Consider the following 26436-nt stretch of genomic DNA (forward strand, 5'->3'; position numbering starts at 1 on the left):
ACAAAATTTTTGAATCAAGCTGATATTTGTGTTTTTGTGACCTTATCAACAGGTTGGATATTAAAAATAAAAAATAAAAATCAGTGGGCCTTAGGAAGGCTTCAACGGTGGGTGTCAATTAGCCCCACTATCTCCGGTGGTGTGGTGCACTTGAACTTTGGATCTACTTCAATTTTTTGTCTTATGCCCTAAAATTTCCTTTCAAAACGGACGGACGGCGTGGATATAAATTAAATACATCAAGGTAGGCCCCACAGCGCCCAAGACCACCTAGCAGGTTGGTCTTGGGGTCACCATGCTAGGTGGTCTGGGGTTCACCATCCCTCTGGTCTATAAAGGGGTTTAGGAAGTGCTCAAAAGATAACGCTCCAAAGGTATAGAAAATGGAGCTGAAGAAAGCAGAGCAAACCATCCAGCAGCCTCATGTTGTATGTGTCCCATACCCAGGCCAAGGCCACATCAACCCAATGATGCAACTGGTCCAGCTACTCCACTCAACAGGCATCCACATCACCCTCGTCCACAGCGAGTTCGATCACAGCCGTATATCGAAATCGCGCGGAAGCCAGCACTCTCCTTCGACACGGCCAGACGGGTTTCGAATCGAAACCATACCCGATGGACTGCCGCCCAACGACAGGGAGGCGATGCGACACATCCCGACGCTGTGCGATTCCATCCGGAAGAAAGCGTGCCTAGCACCCTTTCGCGAACTCGTAATGAGACTCAATGACTCGGCAGACTCGTCCCGAGTCAGCTGCATAGTTTCAGATGGGGTGATGACGTTCACTCAGGAAGTTGCTGAAGAGCTTGGGATTCCTAATGTTGTGTTTTGGACTACTGGGGCTTGTGGTCTCATGGCCTACATATACTGCCGTGAACTCATCAAAAGAGGTCTTGCACCCCTGAAAGGTAAACCATATGTTGTTTATGTTCCTTGCTTGCATATAGGAATTTTTTGCAATTATATAAGCAATACCTGAATCACTGCAAAAAAAAAAAAGGGTTAAGGTGAGCCTACATGACCATGTGTGGGACCCACCATGATGTGTTTGATGTAGAGCAGGTCGTAGACACTTTCATGGCCAAGATGGACCAAAGAAAGCCCGATCAGAGGCGAAAGTGATCAGGACTGTCAGAACCCTAAAAGTACGTGTATCTCACAAACCAAAATGAATCATTCGACGTACAATATATAATTTTGGGCAGGAGAAGCAACTTTAGCCAACCAACCCGCTATGCCGGATTTGCAAGATTCCATTGGATCGACAGTCGAAAACCCATTTTAATCTTGTTTTTACTATTTATAATAAGTTTTAGTTGGATCATAACTCTTAGTTGTGCCAACATGAAAAGGGGTCAGAAAAATTAGGAGAATAACCTGTTAGTACAAATTGGACACTCACTGTTTTTGGTGTAGAAATCATTACTATCTATAAATAATAGTCAGGTTTTAAGGGAGTTTGAGTTGGAGTTTGATTCTAAAACTTCTTCCTAAGTTTGATATTAATATTTAAAGGATTGTAAATTCGTTTTTATCATTAACCAATTTATTTTCAAATTTATTAGAATTTATTTTTTTTTGTCTATTTACCTAATTTGAGGAATATCCGTGACGAGTCCAGAGAAGTCTAGTGGATTCGGAGTAGTTATCCTTGAGCAAGACGGCCTCATCACATCCATTGCGTCAGTGTTCATGACACCCAATCCGTCCATCATATCGGACCAAGTTTTCCTTGGCACTCACAAATCAGGCCAATCCAAAACTCAAATGGGCCACACACTATAGAGAACAGTTGAGGATGGGATGCCGATCATTAAAAACCTTGTAGATTGTGTGTGAGACCTGCTGTATTTTGTATATGGCATCCAATCCATTCAGAAGATGCTGCCTCACCAATATGAATGGATAGTCCAAAAAATAGGCCATTCCAAAACTCACGTGCATCACACCCCCATGTGATTTTTGAGGTTATGGGCATGATTTTACATGGCGCGGCCCATATGAATTTTGAATTGGCCTGATCTTTGGGTCCCAAAGAGAGCATGGGGATCACACAGTGGACAGATTGGATGTCATTTGCCAACTCAAGATGGCCCTTGCACATTGCATTGTAGATTAGGCTTAACGTTGAAGTTGTGCAGTGGATCTGGCCTCATGCTCTATTCATGGCAGTAGATGTTATGAAAAGTTTCTTTTGGATACACCGAAAATAAAAAATAGAAAAAATAAAAATTATCACTAGGCTGAATCACGTATAAAATACGATGTCCTTAAAGCGTGATTCACCCCCTTATCAACTGCTGATGGGTTACAGGCGAATTACTTCCAGGATAAGACCAGTCTTATTTGGATCCAGCGTGCAGCAATCACGATAGGTCTACTATGGAACAATTTAACGCAGTAGATTTATTCTGGTAGACTTAGACGATAGAGATGATAACAGTATTTTAAAATGAAGCTATGAATTATATCTGATTTGATGGGAGAGATGGTGTGTTGAGATGATGAAATCGGACTGGAATGGTCCAGTTTATATAGGCCTCAGGTTTAGACCCGTTGCTGTGTGGTATTCAATAGTCCAGAACGTTTGAAAAACGTTTCTGGCCGTTGTCCATTAATCCCAAACGTTTCTGGTCATTAGATCTGTAGATCTGACCGTTGGATCATCCTGGCCCGTCCGTTTTCGGACCATTGTAGCTTTTAAGATAGCCATCCGTTTAAGAAACGGCTGGACGTTTCGGATTTAAGATCCGACCGTTCTCAGTCACCTATAAAAACCAAGCTCATTTCCAACATTTCACATCCACACTGCCCTAAGGATCTGACCAGACCCATCGCACCGTCTCGCGCAAGGTTGCGAGGGAGCGACTACTCTGCGACACGATGCGCATGTGTGAAGTGCAAAGTGCGCCATCTAGCGCCACTACAGCCACACTGCCTCACTGCCCATGCCCTCGCCCACGCCCACGCCTGTGCCCGAGCGCGAGCCCGAGCATGCGTGCGTGTTTCATCTCCTCCAAAAGGCTCCAAGTAAGAATACCCTTCTCAACATCTCATATAAACCACAAAATTATTTTTTGCATTTCTGATGTGGGACAAAGCACACACACCGTACTTTTTAATTTAAAAAATTCAAAAAAGTATTTTGGCGGGAAAATTCTGAAATTTTGAAAATTTTGAATTTTCATTTTTATTATTTTTTAAAAACCACTGATTTTCAACAGTAGAGAAGTGAGCTAGCAGTGGATCCATCTGCTCGACTTGGCGGGCCAGCCAGCGCAACTGGCAATGGATCAGTCCGCTCAGATTGGTGGGCCAGCCAGCACAACCAGGTTCTCGACGGGTTTAGGATGCACGGACCATGGGTTGGGTTCAGCCCAGAAAATGAGACCTGTAAAGTAAATGGGTGGGGCTCGACCGGATCCATGGCTACTTGACCTGACCTGCTTATAAGAAGCTTATGAATAGTAACAAAGACCTTAAATACCCAAACCTCTTAAATAATAGTAATGGATCTCACAAGGGCGGTTGAGGCCGAGCTGAGTGGGGCTGGAGCATAATAATTTATTTTATCAGGGCCATTGGCCTAATCTAGATTTGTTTACTAGAGGTGAGGCTCCAGCTGCGGTCCACGAGTTATGGGTCGGGCTTAGATTTTACAACTCAGGTCTTCGCTCACAAATGGGCCAGGCCAGTGTTCACACCAAGAATCCATTTTCTCGAGAGGGCATTTAGGATACAATTTTTACAATTAGGAGCATTTCGTTTTTGAGTTTTATTTGCTGGATTAAACTTGAGAAATCCATACAATATATGTGAGACCTTAAGGCTGTCCAGTGCAAAGGTTAGTTTATGTTTCCATCTTTTGAAATGTTGTCCAGAAAAGTATTTGATTTTGAACAACTCAGTTGTGAGGTTTACTGTAATGGATGGTTGCCATGTACTGGGTGTGAATTCGACTTTAAGATTGTTAGGATCAGGTTTCGAAAAATATCTAGACTATATGTTGGTGGGCAAAGATTAGTTTCTATTTCCATCTTTTGAAATGTTGTCCACAGAAGTATTTGATTTTGGACAACTCAGCTGTGGGGTTTACTGTAATAGATGATATTTGATTTTGGACAACTCAGTTGTGGGGTTTACTGTAATAGATGGCAGCCATAGTCTAGGTGTGAATTCAACCTTAAGATTGTTAGGTTTGAGTTTTATAAAAGTAACTGGACTATATAAATTCTGCCCTCCCTGGAGATGTACTCCCTTGGAACTTCGAATAGGGGTGTAATCACACCCTTTGGGAGAGGACGTGGATGCACGCAACGCGCACACATGCCACAGCCGAGCGGCATGTCCTTGAAGGCCTAACCCTTAAAATCAAGGAGGGACTCCCAAAAATCCCCATGTCTCCGAAAGGCCCGAGCCTTCCACCACAACCATTGCTTTGTAAACTACTTGAAAGCCTCCTAGATTTTTCAGTGTAGGACTTGATGCGCACACATTGTGAGAGGTGGTGCACACCCAAAATCCCCAAGTCCTGAAGACCTAAGCCTTCCGCCACAATTATTAATTATTACTTATAAATCACTTGAAGGACTTATAGCTTTTCAATATAGACTAAAAACCAAAGCAAAAAAATAGAAATGTTTTGAAACTTTTCAAGGAAATTTTTGAAATACCAATTTTTTAAAAATCCTCCTTTTAAAGTCTGAGTCGACCGAGTGAGTCGACTCGGACCGTCGTCACTCAAACAAACTAACCTAGTTTCAAACACTTAATGTGTGAATGCAGATGAAAGCTACCTTAACAATGGATATCTGGACACGACCATCGATTGGATTCCAGGAATGGGAGAGATCCGGTTCGAGGATATGCCCAGTTTCATCAGATCAACAGACCCCAACAACGACATCATGCTCAACTTCATGCTCGATGAGGCACACAACACATTCAAGGCTCCGGCAATCGTCCTCAACACGTTCGACGAATTGGAATACGATGTTATAACTGCCATGCGATCCATGTCCTCTCATGTTTACACCACCGGCCCGCTTTCAATGCTCTGTCGCCACATGCCCAATTATCATCAGTTCAAATCAATGGGTTGGAACCTATGGAAAGAAGATATAGGATGCCTCGAATGGTTGGACAGCCAAGAATCTGCTTCGGTTATCTATGTGAACTTTGGGAGCACAACGGTCGTGACGGCCCACCATCTGAGTGAGTTTGCATGGGGGCTGGCGAACAGCAACCATCCGTTCTTGTGGGTCATTCGATCCAATCTTGTTGTGGGTGATCATGCAATCCTGCAGGATGACTTCATGGCAGAGATCAAAGGGAGGGGTTTGCTAGTGAGCTGGTGCCCGCAAGAGGAAGTGCTTTCCCACCCTTCGATCGGAGGGTTTATAACACATTGTGGTTGGAATTCGACGATCGAGAGCATATGTGGAGGTGTGCCCATGATCTGCTGGCCTTTCTTTGCTGAGCAGATGACAAACCGTCGTTATATATGTAAGGAATGGGGAATAGGAATGGAGATTGATGCAAATGTGAGGAGAGAAGAGATAGAGAATGCTGTGAAAGAGCTGATGGGAAGAGGAGAGAAAGGGAAGGAGATGATGAAGAATGCCATGAAATGGAAGGAGAGAGCAACAAAGGCTATCGAGGAGGGAGGATCTTCTTACACCAATTTTTATAGGTTAGTAAATGAGATATTTATGCCAAGAGATCACAGGATCTCAACTGGGTCAGCTGCAAACGCCGGGACAGCCGTTGGATGATAGGATGAAGGATTTTGTTATGAAGAATGCTCAACTGCACCCATGTCCTACGTGGCAAAGTGTCACTTGGGTGCCAGATCGGGTCACTTATCAGGGCCACCGTACTCTGTAGGTGCCTTGTGTCTAAAGTCACGCTTATGATCATCAGGTGGGCCACACGTGGACCAATATAAGTGAGCATTTAAGAGAAATTGACTAACAGTCCACATTCTATGTACGCTTGTAGGCCATCTGATGGTGATATCATACTGATTTTTGAGTTAGGGCATGTAGACGGTGAGGATGGCCTGATGACCGGTCCCGATCTTGTGCATGTGTAATTTGTTGCCATACGTGACTATGTGAGTGAGCCCATCTCTCTGACCGCACTTAGCTTTCCTTTTGTATTAGATGAATTAGGTACAATATTCTCTGGTTTTCAGCTTGGTACAGATGGGGCCGGTGGTTAAGCCGTACAGACCAATGGTACGTCACTACTGGCGGTAGATGGTCCAGATTGGAAGATCCTACCTGCCAGTCCTGGGTCTTATTTAAGTTGAATTTGGGCCATTGCTGCATTTCTCTTCATAAACATTAATTTGCCGGCCGGAAATGGACCGGTTGAGATTGTCATGTTGTGGAGATTTTTAAGTTAAGATTCAATTGAGATGGACCAAACAAATCAGCAACATGGATCATTACCCTAGTCGCTAACAGAAAACCTTGGTATCATGTACGTATCCTCCGGTCCAGGTTCATGTATTTCGTCTGTGTTATTACTTATTAGTATTGATAGTAGAAGAATTTGTACGGTTAAAGAGGAAGTATGGAATGTTTGTCCATTGCCTTTGTATGCAGACGGAAATCCAACGCCAAATGCTGAGCCGTTGGAATGACCAGTTAATTGGATGCGTCCGTGTCTGCACATAAATGGGTTGGCCCACTTGTCCAAAAGAATTGGGACACTCTGGAAAGGATAACCAACAGACCACATACAATGTACGTGTGTGGCCCACCACACGTGACGAATGCCACAACCTGACTATTACGCTGTAACATGTTCTCTACTGCAAAATGGCTTTCCTTGCGGATCATACAATCATCAGGCATAGCCTCCTACCGCACGCAGCCCTTCTTTGGGGAAAAAGGAAATATCATATTATTATTATTATTATTATTTTACTGTTGTGTGGGGTTTCATCAACCTGTTTTACAGGGGGGAAAAAAAATTGTATATTGCAATTCTACTCGTTTGAGCTCTTCGATTCGATCTCCTGCAAGAACTTGTATAGTTCCTCTGCAACAACAGCGGGGTATTCCTCCTGTGGGAGAAGAGCCCCTGGAACCTCCACAAACTTGCTGACCCCTTTGGCTCCATTTAGAGCATCCATCTCTGCTTTTGACCTCTTCGGTGAATTCACCGTCGACATGACCAGAACTGGCATCTTCCCATCCATGCCCCCAAACAGATCAAGGAACTCTTCTCGGGATTGGACAGGATCAAGGAGGCCTGTCAAGAAAGCAGCAGACACGTACCGGGCACCCTTCCGTTTGGTTAGAGCATATCTGCTCTCAACAATACCAGGGGTCACATTCTGGGGATCAGCGTAGACATGGGATTTGTATTGGGATTGGATTGACTTCTCGTTGCTAACAAGCACATTGTACATCATCCAACCCACGGCTGGTGCTCTTAGGGTGCCCCTCAGGAGCCCATACCTGTAAGTTTGTCAATCAACAGTGAAAAGATGAGTTCCTTGTAGAATTCGAAAGAGATCTCCATTTACCATAATCCCCAAAACTGCACTAGGCATAGATATGGCAAATTCCCGGTATCAACCAAGGATTAGAAACTTTTGAGTCAGCAAATCTGTTCTACCCCTACCAAGTCAAAATATGCATGGGAGATGGATTCACATAGACAGGGCAAACAGACCAAGATGTTCAGATGCCCAGATATAACAGCAAGACTAGACTACTATGTAACCCATGACATGCGGAAGTATCGAATGAAACTCTAGATGATGGAATGGTCTATAAATGCTAAATGAAGAGCATAAGCCAGATAACCCAACAAGGAGAGGCAGGATATCTCAGCTTATAAAATGGGCTATTAAGCATCCTTCATATGTACTTCGTAAGGCATCCTTCTGTCCAGACAACATATGAATCCAGAAAGCAGTATGCTTTGGAAGAAGCTTGTATAGTTTGGGAATGTATTTTGTTGATAAAAAAGAGGCAGGGAACTCAGGAATGGGCCAAACTCCCAAATACAGTGGAGTCGTCCTTAGTCACAAAATAGGTACCCTCATCAGCTACATTGTTTGACATATGAGACTTTGTCATTGTATGAAATGGCGACCAAGCATGATTTTATGATTTTCTTCACTGCTTCAGGTATTTAGAGGCTGTGAAATAGAACCTTTGCATCTAAGAATACTTTAGGAGTATTTCATGTATCTACCATGTAACTGATTTCTTTGTAAATGGCCTGACATGAGCCCAGTTAGGAACCAAAGGCATCTTACAAAATATTATTTACGGAGATTATTTGAGTAAATCTGTGTGTGTGTGTGTGTGTGTGTGTGTGTTTGTGTGTGTGTTTGAGAGAGAGAGAGAGAGAGAGAGAGAGAGAGATTATGTTCATATACCTAGTCTCCATGTCAGAACTCCGACCAAAGACAATAGGGAGCGGACCAGCCCAAGTAGGTGCAATAGCAGCAATTGCTGATGGCTTTACTAATCCCTTGTTTGCTGCACGAAGAGCTATTGTTGCCGCATGCCCTCCCCCGAAAACTACAAAGTCACTACCTGCGTAGTTCACAGAATATGAATTGGACAATACCATTTGAGCAACAATCGCAAGAAATCCAAAACAGAGAAAATGGCTGTGTAAAGGAAGAAACAAATCCATATCATTCCTTCACTAGGTGCAGCAAAAAGAAACGAATAAATGTGGGAAATGGAAATAGACCTAATCATCAGTTTGAAAATCAGAAGGAAAAAAAAAAAAAACGGATTGAGATTCATGGATATCAGTTTCTAAAGGTTGGAATTAAGGGCACTTCACACCCTTAAGTTAACAATAGATCTCATTGCGATTCAGCCCCATCCATTATGGTTAGCATTGACCTTACGATAGCAATTTTGAGGCTACAGGTCCAATCCCAGTTCACCCATCAATGTTTGTCTGTCAATCCTTACATTTGTCTAGTCTTTTCATCAAGTAGATGGGACAAGTGGGATTTTAAATCTTATGTAGAGCACCTTCCAGAAAGAAACCCCATGAAGAGCACCATGTTTTGACATCATATTCAAGCTCGGATACCAAAAGCTAAGGGGATCTGTTTGGTTTGAAGGTAAACAAGGGGAATGCAAAGGAAAGTAAAAACGTGACATAAGCAGGAGGGAAACTGACATCAGCACTAGGGAAGCAAACCCTTTGCACTTGTTTATTTTGCAAAAGATAAGTCTTGAAAAATGCTTTTCCTTGGCAAAAGAAAACTGACATGTTTGTTTGGATTGCAATCTCACCAAAGAAAACTTGTTTTTCCCTCCAAAATTGCCATTTAAAACTTCACATCAAAAGCAACCTCTTTTCCTTTGACTTTGTGGGGGGATAAAAGGTTGTATTCCCTTGTTGAGGAGGGAAATGTAAAGGCAACAGGCCTAAATATAATGCTGCTTGTGTTGCCCTGACTTTCTCCAGCCGAAAGCAGCCCTGTCATGTCGTCCAATTTCATTCCATGTGGCCCCATCATTCTTGTTATGGCCATGCAATCACTTTCACTTTCCAATTGAGACAGAGTTTCATGAGGGAGGGAACTACGTAATATATGGCCCTATCATCCTTTCTCCACTCACACCCTACCTCCCTTCCTGTTCCCATTTGCAGATTGCCTCCATGTAATCATTTTCCAGCTTCCCTCCCTCCATTAGAAATGATTAGCATCAGGTCCTATTTGCCCATCAAAGGCAGTGACAATTAGCCTAATTGGGAAGTCTATGCAATTCTATTCTAATATCTTCACCAACACCAGTCCAGAATGCTCTACATTTGTGGATAGAGTCAATGGGCAAGCTCCCAAATCATGGGCAAGGTGAGATTTGAGTGGATCAATTCTTAAAGTTATGAAAAAATGCAGAATCCTCTCTGTTTGTAAGGAAATGAAGGTTAAGTGGTCATTCTGCTGGTTTGCACTAATGACATAATTAGATGATTTAACCACAGGTGACCCATGGTTAATCAATCTTGAACATGTCAAGTTCCATGTAGGGGAAATTGACAGATAATCTTAATCATGTGGAACTGATGAGGACATCGTGCACACGCACGCCCGCACACCACCACCCCTATGCACGTACATACGCAGAAGGAGGACCCCACCATCGATCTGGCTCGATGACGACGTCCAGGGAGGGCCTCCTAGCTAGAAGACAAGTTTTGGTTCAGAAAAGTGGCCCGATAGTCAAGAAAAGCCCACCATGAGATCTCATGATCGTGGCCCACTCGTCGGATTGGTTTTATATTTTAAGTTTTGCTTATTGTTATTATTTAGAACATCGTGAACGCTTTAGATTTTCTTGTTTTGTTTTTATTTTAGTTTACTTCATCGCCAAGTAATAAGTATCGCACATGGTGCGAGTTCTTGGGTATAGGGTTCTCCCTATAAATAGGCACCCTTTATAGTTCTTTTCATTCATTGAAGTTAATAAAAAAATTTCTACTTTATTTTTCTGCTCTCTTCGTGAGTTGTGAAAGAATTCAAAAGTGGGTATGAAGCCCTCCCTTTTCGAAGGGCTAACTACCGTGGTATGAAGCCACATTGATCCCAATTCACCCCCATCTTCCATCATCTTTTTTTTCCATCTTCCCCCACCATCCATATGTCAAATTTGTCCTTTTGTTGCATCAGATTTCTTCATTGAAGCAGGTTTTCAGATTTCAGCCCGCAGGCGAGCTGAAACTTCGGCGGATCACTACGCACAAACCGTACATCGGATCGAGCTGAAATTTGGAGGTTTTGGAGTCCATCCCTGGCCGACCAGGGCCAAGGTGGCCTTTTTCTGAATAGTGGGCCCCACACACGTGCGGTCGGGATCACACACACGTCCATCTGAACCATTGTTGCTGTCCACACGCGGGATCATCTTTTGGTTCAGGTTTTTATCTTCTTTTATCCTCTCATAGCCGTTTTTTTCATGAATCATAACCCTATATTACATGATCCCTAATTGATTTGCCCCTTTTTATCACCTTAGGGTTCCTTGAATTGAAATTAGGGAATCCCTTGGATTAAGGACTGATTTTTATGCATGAGTAGTTGATTTTATTTCCCTTTGACATTGTTTGATTTATAATTTTATTGGTCCAGTCCTAGCCTGTATCGGCTTGGACCCGCATAGATTCCCCTTTAATTGAATGTTTGGATTTTCATGTGAGATGTGTAATTTGTGTGATTGTTTCTGAATTGGTGTGATCTAAGCCTGCAATCTTGCATATCATATTTAATTTTCCATGTCCTGCATCAAATTTGGTATCAGAGCCTAGGATTCTTATAGGGGAATTCACCACATATTTAGGGTTTAGTTTGTTTGAGTCCTTCATGCATTCAGTCCATCATATATAGCTGAATTTTAGTAACAGTGTGTAGTCTCCTTCATATAGAGTCTCGTAGGGTCATTTAGTTTTTAGACGAATATAGTTGTCATAGCAGGTCCTTAGGTTGAGCAAGTCAGTGTATGCCCACACGTACGGGTCGCGGCTTCGGTTTGCACCCCACACTAAACATGGAGCAACTACAAGAAACAGTGGCCAAGTTAGCCCAGCAAGTTGAGTCTTTGAATAAGCATTTGGAACAACACATAGATAAACATCTCGAAGAAATAGAGGCCTCCTTCAGGGCAAACCCCACCACTGGGGAGGATGCCCAATCTCAGGCAGTTGGTCGGGATGTTAGACCAAGGAATGAAGGCGGCCAAGGAGCTGGTCATGGGCGCGTACCTGTGCACCCACCCCATGAGGGACATCATGATCAATATGACCCAGATGCACAACTCCTCAAGGGAGTTAGGGTAGATGCTCCTACCTTTGATGGTCACTTGGACCCTAAAGCTTTTTTAGATTGGTTGGCGGATATGGACCACTATTTTGAGTGGTATGATATGTCGGATGCTCGACGAATCCGATTCGCCAAGATGAAGCTTGTGGGTCAAGCAAAGACGTTTTGGGCGACGGTTGAGCGAAAAAAAGAAAGAGCGAGGGAACTTCCAATAGTCCATTGGGGAGAAATGAAAGAAACGTTGAAAGAGAAGTACCTCCCTTTCTCTTATCGCATGCGGTTGATTGAGGAGTGGCAGTCTCTTCGACAGGGTTCCATGAGTGTTGCTGACTATATTGAGAAATTCGAAGAGTACTCGACCCGCTGTGAGGTTGATGAGGACCCCGTACTCACCCTTGCTCGTTTTAAAATGGGCCTCCGTCCTGACATTAGGAGAGAATTGCTCGCCAAAGACACAGACACTATCGAACAGTTGTACCAACTAGTGTTAGATGTCGAGCAATACCTTAAAGCATCTGTGGGAAGGCGGTTTGACTTTCGCAAATCCGGTGCTAAGGCCAACCCCTCTAGGGCTAGACCTAACACGGGATTCCAAAATAAACCTTCCCCTAATGTTCAGCCCACGCCTAAGGATGATAAGGGTAAAGAGATTGTCGGGTCTAGTTCACGTGGAAGTGGGGCCACTAGGTGTTTTAGGTGTCAGGGGTTTGGTCATTTTGCTCACCAGTGCGGCACGAGAGAGGGCACCAAAGTACTCCTTATTGATGGGCAAGTAGAAGTAGTGCCCCCAGAGAGTGATAGTGAGGAGGAGGAATATGAGCCAGTCGGAACCCCTAGTGATGAGGAAGAGAGAGCACAAGAGTCTTTGACCCTCGCAATTATGCGTTGCGCCCTAGCTCAAGCCAAGAACACTGATGACTGGCGCCGCAACACGATCTTCTACACTTATGCAAAATGTGGGGAAAAGAGCTGTAAGATGATCGTGGATAGTGGTAGTTGTGCCAACGTGGCATCCACTAGCACTGTGAGTCGTTTGGGCTTGAAGCTGGAAGCCCATCCTCAGCCCTATAGAGTCTCCTGGGTTGATGAAACATCCATTCCAGTCTCGCACCGCTGTCTTGTCCCTATTCAGTTCGGATCTTATAAAGACACAATTTGGTGTGATGTTGTTCCTATGGACGTGGGCCATGTCATTCTGGGTAGGCCGTGGCTCTATGACAGGGATGTTACCATATTTGGTCGTTCAAATGTGTGTACATTCTGGTTTGAGGGCAAGAAGGTCAAGCTAAATCCTCTACCACCCAAGAATACAACTGGAAAGGAGTTCACCGCATAAAGTGGTGTGAGCGGCCCAAAAGAAGTGAAGGAGTCGAAGTCCAAGTCCAAACCACTCCATATTTTGAATGCCAAAGACTTTGAGCGAGAGAAGGAGGCGGACTCGATGATATACGCCCTTGTGGCTAGGGAGAGTGTACCAGATACTAGCGTAGAGTTACCCACTGAGGCCATTCAGGTAGTACATGAGTTTCGTGATGTTTTTCCTGATGATTTACCGAATGAGCTTCCCCCTATGAGGGATATACAGCATGCCATTGATTTAATCCCTGGGGCAACTCTACCAAACCTCTCACATTACAGAATGAACCCGAAGGAGCACGCTGAGTTGAAGAGGCAGATTGATTAACTCCTAGAGAAGGGTTTCATTCGAGAGAGCATGAGTCCGTGTGCCGTGCCCGCCCTTCTTACACCTAAGAAGGATGGCACATGGAGGATGTGTGTTGATAGTAGGGCCATCAACAAAATTACAATCAAGTATCGATTTCCCATACCGCGTCTTGATGACATGCTAGATATGATGGCTAATGCTACTATCTTCTCAAAAATCGACCTCAAAAGTGGGTATCACCAAATCCGTATACGCCCTGGTGATGAGTGGAAGATGGCCTTCAAGACGAAGGATGGGCTATATGAGTGGCTAGTTATGCCTTTTGGGTTAACTAATGCCCCAAGCACTTTCATGCGTGTGATGACCCAAGTGTTGAGATCCTTCATGGGGAAGTTCCTGGTCGTATACTTTGATGATATCTTGATTTATAACATGACTAAAGAGCAACACCTCAACCATTTGAGGCAGGTTTGTGGGATCCTTAGGGCCGAGAAGTTGTACGCCAACCTAAAGAAGTGCGCATTCTTGTCTAGTAGTGTGATCTTCTTAGGTTTTATTGTGTCAGCTGAGGGCGTATCGGCGGATCCCGAAAAGGTCAAGGCCATCGTTAATTGGCCTGAACCCCGCAATATTCATGAGGTGCGCAGCTTTCATGGCTTAGCCACCTTTTATAGGCGGTTCATTCGAGGCTTCAGTTCCATTGTGGCTCCCATCACGGATTGCATAAAAAAGGGAGAGTTTCAATGGACAAATGCCGCCTCGAAGGCCTTCAAGGAGATAAAAGTCAAGATGACCGAAGCTCCAGTTACGCGACTTCCAGATTTTTCAAAAGCTTTTAAAGTCGCATGTGACGCGTCAGAAGTCGGAATAGGAGTACTTAGTCAGGAAGGGCACCTTGTCGCCTTTTTTAGTGAGAAACTGAATGAGGCGAAGCAAAGATATTCCACCTATGACAAGGAATTCTACGCGGTAGTGCAATCACTACGCCATTGGCGACATTACCTATTACCGCAAGAATTCGTCTTGTTCTCAGATCACGAGGCCTTAAAATACTTAAACTCTCAAAAGAAATTAAACACAAGTCACGCTAAGTGGGTTCAATTCCTTCAAGAGTACACTTTTGTGCTTAAGCACAAGGCCGGTGTAGAGAATAAACCTGCCGACGCGTTGAGTCGTCGAGTCGCATTACTCAACTCCATGAACGTTGAAGTTACGGACCTTGAGCGCATCAAAGAAGAGTATTCTGAGTATCCAGATTTTGGAGTTGTGTATACGTCTTTATTAGAGAGTCCATCAGGAGCTAACAGTGAGTATTTGATTTTGGACGGATATTTGTTTAGGAGTGACCGCTTGTGCATACCACGCACCTCCCTTCGCGATTTTCTTGTCTGGGAGTTACATTCAGGGGGGGTTGCAGGTCATTTCGGTCGTGACAAGACCATTGCCCTAGTGGAGGATAGATTTCATTGGCCAAGCCTCAAGCGGGACGTGGCCAAAATTATAGGGCAATGTCGTACTTGTCAACTGGCAAAGCAAAGGAAACAGAATACAGGATTATATACACCTTTGCCAGTCCCATTCATCCCTTGGCAGGACATCAGTATGGACTTCATGCTTGGACTTCCAAAGACTATTCGAAAGCATGACTCCATATTCGTTGTCGTGGACCGTTTCTATAAAATAGCCCACTTCATTCCTTGTTCTAAGACCTCCGACGCCTCTCATGTTGCCAAGCTATTCTTTAGTGAGGTTGTCAAACTGCATGGGTTACCAAAAACCATAGTGTCTGACCGTGACGTGAGATTTATGAGTTACTTTGAAGACTCTATGGCACATGATGAATACTAGGCTCCAATTTTCGTCTGCCTACCGCCCTCAGACCGATAGCCAGACCGAGGTGGTTAATAGGAGCCTAGGGAGTTTGCTCAGATGTTTAGCGGGAGAGCACACCAGGACATATGACATCGTACTACCTATAGCCGAGTTTGTGTTCAATAGTTCTGTCAATAGGTCCATAGGTCTAAATCCTTTTGAAGTCGTTAGCTTAGGAAACCTATTGATCTTATCCCCATGTCATTGTCTCATAGGCCATCAGAGTCTGCAGAGTCTTTTGCGCATCACATACATTCATTGCATCAAGAAATCAGGCGAAATATTACTACTAGTAATGAGCATTACAAACTTTCTGCAGACCTACATAGACGTTTCAAAGAGTTCAATATTGGGGACTCTGTGATGGTCCGTATCAGGCCCGAGCGGTACCCTCCAGGGGTCATTCGTAAGTTACACGCGCGTAGCGCTGGGCCCTTCAAAATTATAAAGCGAAACGGTCTCAATGCGTATGAGGTAGATCTTCCACCTTCCATGGGAATTAGTTCCACATTCAACGTGGAGGATCTAGTTGCTTTTCAGGGACCCACCAGTACTTTGTCCGGCCCTTCGCCCACCCATCCTGATTCCTCAGATTTACCCCTGATCCATGGCCTCTTCCCGACCTTTCATCTCAGCCTCTGCCTTCCATACCTAGCCTTCACACACCCAGAGAGGAAATAGAGGATATCTTGGACCATGAGATAATTTTCACATCGGATGGCGGGTTTCAGAAATACCTAGTTAAATGGAAGTCACGCCCAACTTCGGACAGCACGTGGCTCACTAAGGAGGAGCTTCAGAGACTTGATCCAGACATCCTAGAGCGGTTCAGGAGTTTTATTTCGCCAGTGGCGAAATCTTCGCAGCCGGGGAGAGTTGATGAGGACATCGTGCACACGCACGCCCGCACACCACCACCCCTACGCACGTACATACGCAGAAGGAGGACCCCACCATCGATCTGGCTCGATGACGACGTCCAAGGAGGGCCTCCTAGCTAGAAGACAAGTTTTGATTCAGAAAAGTGGCCTAATAGTCAAGAAAAGCCCACCTGAGATCTCATGATCGTGGCCCACTCGTCGGATTGGTTTTATATTTTAAGTTTTGCTTGTTGTTATTATTTAGAACATCGTGAACGCTTTAGATTTTCTTGTTTGGTTTTTATTTTAGTTTACTTCATCGCCAAGTAATAGGTGTCGCACATGGTGCGAGTTCTTGGGTATAGGGTTCTCCCTATAAATAGGCACCCTTTGTAGTTCTTTTCATTCATTGAAGTTAATAAAAAAATTCCTCCTTTATTTTTCTGCTCTCTTCATGAGTTGTGGAAGAATTCAAAAGTGGGTGTGAAGCCCTCCCTTTTCGAAGGGCTAACTACCGTGGTGCTAAGCCACATCGATCCCAATTCACCCCCATCTTCCATCATCTTTTTTTTCCATCTTCCCCCACCATCCATATGTCAAATTTGTCCTTTTGTTGCATCAGATTTCTTCATTGAAGCAGGTTTTCAGATTTCAGCCCGCAGGCGAGCTGAAACTTCGGCGGAGCACTACGCACAAACCGTACATCGGATCGAGCTGAAATTTGGAGGTTTTGGAGTCCATCCCTGGCCGACCAGGGCCAAGGTGGCCTTTTTCTGAATAGTGGGCCCCACACACGTGCGGCCGGGATCACACACACGTCCATCTGGACCATTGTTGCTGTCCACACGCGGGATCATCTTTTGGTTCAGGTTTTTATCTTCTTTTATCCTCTCATAGCCGTTTTTTTCATGAATCTTAACCCTATATTTCATGATCCCTAATTGATTTGTCCCTTTTTATCACCTTAGGGTTCCTTGAATTGAAATTAGGGAATCCCTTGGATTAGGGACTGATTTTTATGCATGAGTAGTTGATTTTATTTCCCTTTGACATTGTTTGGTTTATAATTTTATTGGTCCAGTCCTAGCCTGTGTCGGCTTGGACCCGCATAGATTCCCCTTTAATTGAATGTTTGGATTTTCATGTGGGATGTGGAATTTGTGTGATTGTTTCTGAATTGGTGTGATCTAAGCCTGCAATCTTGCATATCATATTTAATTTTCCATGTCCTGCATCAGGAACCCATCATTAATATGTAGATCGCGGCCCCTCGACCAGTATAGCCCACATTGGATTGCAGGAGTTACACAGCTACCAAGTCCATTTTCCATGGAATAAAAAAAAAAGAAAGAAAGAAAGAAAAATCCACGACTTGGAGATTAAAACCAAATTTCAAGGAAAATCTTGTTGAAAAACAAACAGAGGAACTTATTTTCATTTCCACCACTTTCCTTAAGATAATATTTCCCATGAAAAAAAAAACCTCCTTTTCCACCACCAATCAAAACAAAGCCCTAAAGTCATTTGCTTTTTACAGATAAATATTTCATTGAGAAAATTGAAACATTACAAAAACTTGATATCTACAGAATGTTAATGTGATCCCAAGTCTAAAAGACGCCCATGGAGGTGCCACAGTAAGCTATGTCCTCAAAAACTAATAAACTATGGTATCCTTTCTATGGCAAGTGGGAGTGATACGTCTAAAAGACGACCACGGAGGTGCCACAGTAAGTTATATCCTCAAAAACTACGGTATCCTCTCTATGGCAAGTGGTAGTGATACGAGACCATCTGATGGCTGAAATGGATATGAGGTGGATCAGATAAAGGATCCGATTGGACTGTGGGGCCCAAAGATCCATCTGGATGGTCCAGGTTATCAACTGCAAGACCATAGAGAGTAATTCAAGGCGTGCTACAATAGCACAGCCTTTAAAAGCATATGCTTATGTATAAATATAAATTTTGAGAATGTTGGACTAGTAGCTAGGTTTCTTTACTTTCATTAGTTTCCTCCTAATACAAGTTTATGGGATTAAATTTGAGTATATTTAAAGGTCTATGGGGAAATATGTAACATCCCAACCCTCCAATACTCAGGTATCGGATGTCCTCGGGTGTTACCTAGAAAAACTTTTGATTTAGCATCGTGTCTACACTTGCACGTGCACGCGCGAGCCTGAGACATAGAAGAGTTTAGCATGACCCTAAACCTAGGAGGCCGAACTCAAGTGGAATTTGCACGTAGCTCACCGATGGTGTAGAACCAGTTGTGAGACCTGGATTCCCGAATCCCTAGTCCATTAGACTTGGACGTCCAATTAGGAAGAGCCTACCCTAGAAGCACATCAAATTAAATTTTCAAATCAAGGATCGATCAATGCGATACATTTGATCGGTCCCTAGCACTCCGACAATCAAACCTTCACTCGATCTTGCCAAAGACTAAAATTATCAAGCTTGGATCGTCGATGAACCGCCTCACCCAACCCATAAGACCCTAGGGATGTGACCTAGGCCGATACAAGACGATTTGAGTCCAGTCAGCTCAGTCGACCTAACCAGCCCAACATCAGGACAGATTGGCATATGTCGGTCCGACCGACAGCTCGCAAGTTGCAAAATTGTTCTGGGTTATCAATACCCCATTTCCCTTCATTTTACCCCACGCCCTAAAATGAGAGAGAGGAGGAGATAATATAGAGGAAGATTGAGAATATGTGGGAGATCGGGAGTGGATGTTGCCACTTCGGACCGCGCAAGCCATCACAGATCGTCTCCAATCGACTCACGTTTCTTCTAGCTAGATCTTGGAGCCCCTCTCGCGTAGCGTCGCCTGGCTTCGAGTGGAAGTCATGCGCAAGGTGTAGCGTCGCTAGAGCCTTGGATTCGAGCCGGATTCCACCGCCCTAGCCTTTTTTTCTTCTTTTTTTTGTTGAGAGAGAGAGAGAGATAACAGAGACTTTCATTAAAACAAAAAAGGAAAACAGGGAGTAAGTCAACCCCGCTGAGATAGCAAGTTAATTGCCTCCATACGCCTCCATACAAAAGCAAATTACAATCTTTTAAAAGCATTACATTGGAGGCCCACTCGAAAATATAATATTGGACTCTTTTCACTATGGAACCCATCGAATTAGACTTCCCTTTAAAACAACTCCCATTCCTCTCTTCCCACACCGTCCACCAAACTACCATAAGGGATATTCTCCAAACCATAGATCTTTGCTTTCCAAGGGAGACGTCGTGCCAAGCTTTTAGCAACCGCCCCATCGAATTTGAGAATACCCAGGAAACATGAAACTAGGAAAGAATAGATGGCCAAATCTGGAATATGAAAGGACAGTGAATAAACAAATGATCCACTAATTCTGCATCCGTCATACAACAAAGGCATATATTGGTGATAATCATACCTTTTTTTCTCAAATTATCAACTGTCAAAACTTTCCTCTTGCCGAACAACCAGGCAAAAACCGCAATCTTCGAAGGAAGCTTATATTTCCACATTTATCTGTCATTATCTCTTCTAATTCATCTAGATTCCTGGAAATCAAATTATATAGGGATTTAACCGAAAAGGAGCCCGATTTGTCTAGCTTCCACACCAACCTATCCATACCTGTCTGATTTGGTTTACCGATGCTAACACAAGATAGGAGAGCCGCAAACTCTTCAATCTCCCAGTCTTGGAGGTTCCTTCTTATGGACAGGTTCCATACTATGTCATTCCCTTGAAGATAATAGCTGTCAGCTACCGAGATAAGCTGGTTTGGGGCAAGGCGATAAATGTTTGGGAAAGCATGTTTAAGAGCTTGATCTCCCATCCAGATGTCTTCCGAAAAAAAAAATATTGTTACCTTTTCCAATGTTAAATCGAATACCTTTAAGAATCTCCTGCTTCATTTTTAACACTCCTTTCCATGGGGCCGAAGCTCTATAAGTTGTACTTTCTCTGGTCCATCACCCACCTTTTGATTGACCATATTTGTTCTTTATCAGACAATTCCATAGAGTTCTGGTTTCAGTTCCAAGTCTCCAAATCCACTTGCCTAAAAGAGCCCAATTCATACTCTTGAGATCTCTAACACCTGCACCACCCTCTTGAATATGCTGACACACCATCTTCCATTTCACCAAATGAAATTTCTTCCTGTCTTCCTTACCATGTCATAGAAAGTCCCGTCTTAGTTTTTCAAGCTTGTCCAGAATCACATTCGAGTATTTGAACAAAGACATGAAGTATAAGGGCAGGTTCGACGGGACTGCTTTTATCATGGTGAGACGACCCCCCAAGGTGAGTAAACCCTTTTCGAATCCCCGATTTAAACCCTAATTTAGGGAATTCTGGTGTTGATATCCCTAATCGAAGTTGTATCTTGGGTTTTCCCCAATTTTTAGTCATCTCCGTCGCATGACGCCCAAATCGAAGTGGTAGAATCAAGAAACCCTGAACCCCAAGGTGATGAAATGCCCTTCAAGCTTTCCTTTGACATATTTAGTCTTGCGATAATCTTAACATCTGATAATCATGCTAGTTAATCTATGAATCATGCGTTAACTCTAGTAATGTATGTTACATGTGCTAGTTTTAGGATTATTTACAAGAACCCTTGATTATGGAAGTTGTGTAGGAACACAACATGTTTAGGCCTTGTATAGGTTGATCCACGCATGTGCACTACTTAGGATATTCAGTCAATTCAATATGATACTTGCCTTGTAGAGTTTGCACGAATATGAATTACAACATGTGTAGCATAAGTCATACTAAGGTGGTTGGAATCACAAATCCCTACAACCAGACTCACTTGCAATATCCAAAGTGTTTATGGGCCATTGTGGATTGACTCATGCGACCCAGTTGCCCCGTTTGTGATTCATATAGTTATAACACATACATGGAATCGTTCCCTAAACTATTAGCCGCCTTAAAATGGAAGTTTGGCTGTAGGATTACCATCACTCGGAAATTGTTGTGCCTTGTTGGCTTTGTTCAAATAAAATTCTGTTTGTACTTTGTTGACTTACCATGTTGCCATCTGTTGGGGAAAACACGTCTATTATATTGTATATGAACTTGTGATCGTAAAGTCCACGTGTCGGATTGAGGTTGGCCACTAGTTGTGGAGGCTTTGCATAATTGCATTGTTTGAAAATCGGACTAATAAACGTTTGGATTAATTATGAATTCATGGCACGCGGACATTATCTGGTGCCTAGTTAACTGTTTGAAAGACGAATGTACTATTCAAACAACCCTTATGTCATTGAATGGGTCGATTATCGATTATTTGAAAGACCCATTCTCTTGCATGAATGGGCTGACTGTTTGAAACGTCCATTCATTGGCCCGGCTGGATGTGCATCCCTAGAGCGAAGAACATGTGCATGGACCCATGCATTTAAATAAGATGCATTGCAAACCATGATTGTTTTGTACGTTTCTTTCAAGGCTATACTTGATTAATATGTCAACTGTGTAATCTTAATGGGACTTATGACTTATCACTGAGTTAGACACTCATCATCTGTTATGCAATTGCACCCAACCGTACAAGTAGTGTGGGGTTGATGATGGCAAGGTTTAGCCCGAAGAGGTCCTGATAGGAGTTTTGGGGATGTTGGCTGCCGTGGAGCTTTGCCGCAGCAACTGGGCTCAAGCCCAACAGTAGATTTATTTATTTGCCTTTTATGGTTTCTATATTCATACGTTTGGTTAATGTGGATGATTTAGTCCCCAGTTGTGAGGCCCATTTTGGATGATATGCGTTTGTATTTCCTTGGATGTGGCTTGATTGTCTTGGTTTCAATTATCTTCGCTCATCTTTAATTCCGCTATTAACTACACACCACTCTTATTTATTTTGAATTCGGAATGAATATTAATTTGATTAAGTACCCACATGGGAGAATTTCCCCACGTGCGGCATTCCTAGGTGATACCCGAATAGTCGCAGCTGGAGCCTCGCATCCATGCGGCGAAAGGCGGGGTGTTGTCAGTGTCAGTGCCAATGCACTTAACCGTTTTAGTGTTAACATCCTACGACACGGGATCCCGGTCTTCATACTTGGGTGCTGGGTTTCGGGGCGTTACAAAATAAGTAGCTTAAGATGGCATGATATGATCAATTGAATGTAATTTGATTTTGATTCCCATGAAACCACCTTCGAAATGAGGCTCTTCAAACTCTACTATTGAGACACTGCTATGCCATAATGAGAATCCACTAATTTATCCATCTCTATTTAGTACTTACCAGATATCCTTTTTTACCATCTACCATATTCATTGCCAGACAATTCTTGTGGGTGACTTAATTGAATTGAAGTTCAGGTGAAGATTGAGGCTCCAAAGTTTGGAAAAATGCTCTCTTGGGTCAATTTTCCCCATCAATCTCCACTAGGGAGGCAAAGGGGGGCAATCATGAAGGGTGTCACTTTTCCATAGTAAATTCATACATATAGAGTATAAACCTAGGCACCTTGAGCTGGTTCAAGTTCAAAGAGTAGACTTCAACCAATTAAAATTGTTAATTCATAATTCAGTCATTTTGAACATCATATAAAATATTGTAAGGCAAAAGATCAACAAAACTGAAAATGTCCACCCACCTGCACGGCTCAGAGGACTATCAGATGCATTTATAAACTCAGCCAAGAATTTCTCCATGACATCTGCATTGTAGTTAATAGACGGTCTATCAGAATAACCCAGACCGGGCCAATCAACAATAGTGGCACGCCAACTGACTCCCCCCTCTCGTGCAACAATATCTTTAGCGACTGACCTCCATTCTTCAACAGTGCTAACATCCGAAATTGTGGGAACCATGAGGATATTCTTACTAGGCTCAGGGCTCTCCCCCTCATATTCCTCATAATAGATGTTCACAGAATTATCTTGAAATTTCCATTGCCAGCTACCAGTCTGAAAGTAGCCAGAAATGGTTAGATTAGTGAAAGAATTACCAACAAATCTTGTCTTTACGCAATGAAAAACAATATGCACACATAGTTCGTAGAAAATTATAAGTATACTAAACTTAAAACAAGTTACTACCAAGGCTTAAAGAGTAGAAGGATGCTGGCTAACAAAAGAGCCATCTTTGATGTTGAATGATAGTTAGACTGGCTAAGCTGATTCAGTTTTGGGGTTCCACCAATATGGGCCACCTATGAAACTGGCGAGTTGACACTTGTAAGATATCTAAGTGCCTGCTTGGATGCCACCTAAAAATGAGTATGAAATCTAAGGGGCAGTATTAGAGATTATTCTTTATAGGGATTAAGAATAATCATGATAATCAACAATAAAATATGATCTCTAATATTAAATAAAATGAGGTTAATTCATTTTCAAATAGCACCAAGACATACCCTAAATGACTCAGCTGATACTATTTATGTACTCACCATATCAATAGATGGTTCTAAATGGTCTCCCACTCGATAGGTGAGCTGGTAGAGACTGTAGTGTGTGTGCGTGATGTTCCCTCCCTGGAAGTGTTACCTTTCAAAAAAACATATGGTTCTAGATGGCCAGCTCACTTTTCATACTCGACCTTCACAGACAGAGGTAGAGCACGCCGAGCTTTCTCCTTTTTTGTCCCTTCACAACTTCACTGAGCTGCCTGACTCAGCCAATGCATGCCAATTTCCATATAGGATCCATCACGGCAGAGTTACACACAGTTATGACTTTTTATAATCTTGTGCCAAACTGGAGGAGCCCATATTATCCGCAAGAGAGCCTCACTGCATAGCTTCCATTGGAGTGCTTTTTTCACAGTGGGATGAGAATATTTCCCTAAACTAGATACTTGACACAGAGGGCTCAATCGCAGCTCGAGTCCAAGCCTCCAAGCCAAACTTGGTCAACTGCTTGATTTCCCAGTATTAAAAACATTGGCATTTAGTCTCTGAATTTCATAATCTTCAAGTACTCGAACTTTCTTGGTTTCAACAGGAACTGTGTCACCATCTGACTTCGATCATCATCTAGATTGAATCAAGCAGACTCGGGAATTTTCTCTCTACAGAATTGACTTTTCAAACCTTCTGAATCGCCATAGAAACCAAGGTTTAAAGTATCATCTGAAACTGGTACATACAGTTACAACCCATAAACGATACCGGAGTATCAGCCCTGTACTGGCCCAAAACAGCCTGATACAGGGAGATATGGACAGATATCGCTATCGGTGGTGAACGATATGTTATGTAACACACTCATTTCAAACCTTGATAGAAACACCAAACAATTGCTAAATTCTGTACCTTTCATGGTAAGGAAATGCTTACTGAAAAAACAAAAATTAATAATTAAAAAATAAACTAGAATCCAAATTCAACAAATAAAAAATAAAAAATCATTGACTAATCACACAATCCATTTCACTGTCATCTCAAATAATTCAACTGAATGTTCTTGGGAGCACAATTTCACCACAACGATGTGAAACTGAAAAATAACACCAAGCACCCAAAATTCCAACAACAGAATTCCCAATTCAGGACAAATCCATCAAAAGAAACCTCTGTCACTCTAAACCAGCAATAGACTAGGTGTAAGTTTGCTACACCGTAAAGAGAACGGCAAGAACAGATCATATCTGTCAATTCACACAGCCCACGCCCAAAATTCTTGGATCACAACTGTGAACTAGCACAGCCCATGAACCCGACCGATCGGACGATCCTCACCGTCCGATCGCTGGCCATCAAATGAAGGGTTAGGAGGTGATTAAAGAGATTTACCTTTGACGGGATCGAGGGTTTGTCGAGGACGGATGCATTGGGAGAAAGCAGGGAAGAAGAGAGAGATCTGATGGTTAGGGTTTTCCGCACATGAAGAGATGGAGAAGGAGAGGGACGGAATCTGAAGTGAGAGAGAGTCAAGGAAGAGAGAGAAATGTAGGAAGAATAAGCTGCAGAGACGGAGGCCATGAATGCCAGAGAGGAAATCTAGGGTTAGGGTTTTTTGAGGAGAGATGATTTTCTAAATCCATGGCTACATTTTCGGCCTTTTTCTCATTTTCCTCTCTCTCTCTCTGTCCCAATCATTTCGAGCATGGTTTGAACACTCCAACGAGTCTGACGCGACTCGGACGAGTCAAATCGGACTAGTCAAATCGGACTCGGTTAGACATAATCTACTATAACTAAGTCAATCCCGACTCGGCCGATTCGACTCAAGATTGAACGAATCGGTCCGAGTCGTATCGGTGGAAGTTTGAACGCCGCGCGCAGACTTTGTGGACACGAATTTCCCAGAACAGTTGTTGCAAGTAGCGCGTGTAACAGAAGAGCTCTGTGGGGCCCACCATGATTGCACGTGACATCCAGTCCGTACATCTCTTCCTCCAGCTTATGTAAGGACTTGATTCAAAACATCATTCCAATCAAAAACTCAAATGGGCCACATCACAGGAAAAAGTTTGGAATAACAGCCTACCGTTGAATCCGTCTTGGGTCCCACATGTTTTCCATCAAGAGCTACTCGTTTCTCCCTTATTCGTGCTTGAGCTCGCCTTATTAATGCCTTGATGGTATATAAACATTACGGTGGGCCTCAGGAAGGTTTCAATGGCAGACGTCCACATCCCCACTGTTCCCCCCGACGTGGCCCACTTGAGTTTTCTAGATTGGCCTATTTTGGATTCACCTGTTAGAATGAGTTAGCTTAAATCCAGAGCGGATTAGGTGAGACCCCGGCCTCACCTAAGCCAGTGCGGCCCTTACCGTGGAGCCCACCTTGATGTATTTGTTATATATTCATGCCGTCCATCAGTTATCCAGATCATTTTAGAGTATTATCCCAAAAATTTGAAGCAGATTCAATTATTAGGTGGACCATATCATAAGAAACAGTGGTAATTAACAATCCAATCATTAAAAACTTCCTAGGGCACACCTTAAAGTTTGGTAGTATTTATTTACTATCCAATCTGTTAATAAGGTCACGTAAGCTTGAATGAAGGGAAAAAACAAATATCAGCTTGATCCAAAAATTTTGTGGCCCATTAATGGTCAATCACTACTGTTGCTTATGGTATGGTCCACTTGATAATTGGATCTTACATCAAGGTGGGGCCCATGGTAACCCCACCATAATAGCCAAACCGTCTTGTGTGAGGCCTGAGCCTCACCTAATTCGCTCTTGCTTAAACGATGGACGGAGTGGATGACACATGCACATCAAGGAAGGCCCAAC

At 43.2% G+C, this 26436-nt stretch overlaps 2 protein-coding genes across 2 annotated transcripts; one reads left to right on the plus strand and one right to left on the minus strand.

Annotated features, from left to right (window-relative positions):
• The first annotated feature begins 339 nt into the window (after positions 1–339).
• Positions 340–6599, plus strand: LOC131231465 ((R)-mandelonitrile beta-glucosyltransferase-like). The gene is made up of 2 exons (XM_058227668.1): positions 340–912; positions 4790–6599. Exons 1-2 carry the CDS (start codon positions 384–386, stop codon positions 5776–5778), a joined length of 1518 nt encoding a protein of 505 aa, XP_058083651.1. The 5' UTR covers positions 340–383; the 3' UTR covers positions 5779–6599.
• A 289-nt stretch (positions 6600–6888) lies between these two features.
• On the minus strand, positions 6889–25267 carry LOC131231472 (uncharacterized). Its single transcript, XM_058227676.1, has 4 exons — positions 24981–25267; positions 22836–23151; positions 8409–8568; positions 6889–7476 (listed from the first exon to the last, which is right to left on the minus strand). The coding sequence occupies exons 1-4, from the start codon at positions 25167–25169 to the stop codon at positions 7002–7004; spliced, it is 1140 nt and encodes a 379-aa protein (XP_058083659.1). The 5' UTR covers positions 25170–25267; the 3' UTR covers positions 6889–7001.
• Between the last annotated feature and the right edge of the window lie 1169 nt (positions 25268–26436).

This window comes from Magnolia sinica, chromosome 2, assembly GCF_029962835.1.
Source record: "Magnolia sinica isolate HGM2019 chromosome 2, MsV1, whole genome shotgun sequence".
Lineage (NCBI taxonomy): Eukaryota > Viridiplantae > Streptophyta > Magnoliopsida > Magnoliales > Magnoliaceae > Magnolia > Magnolia sinica.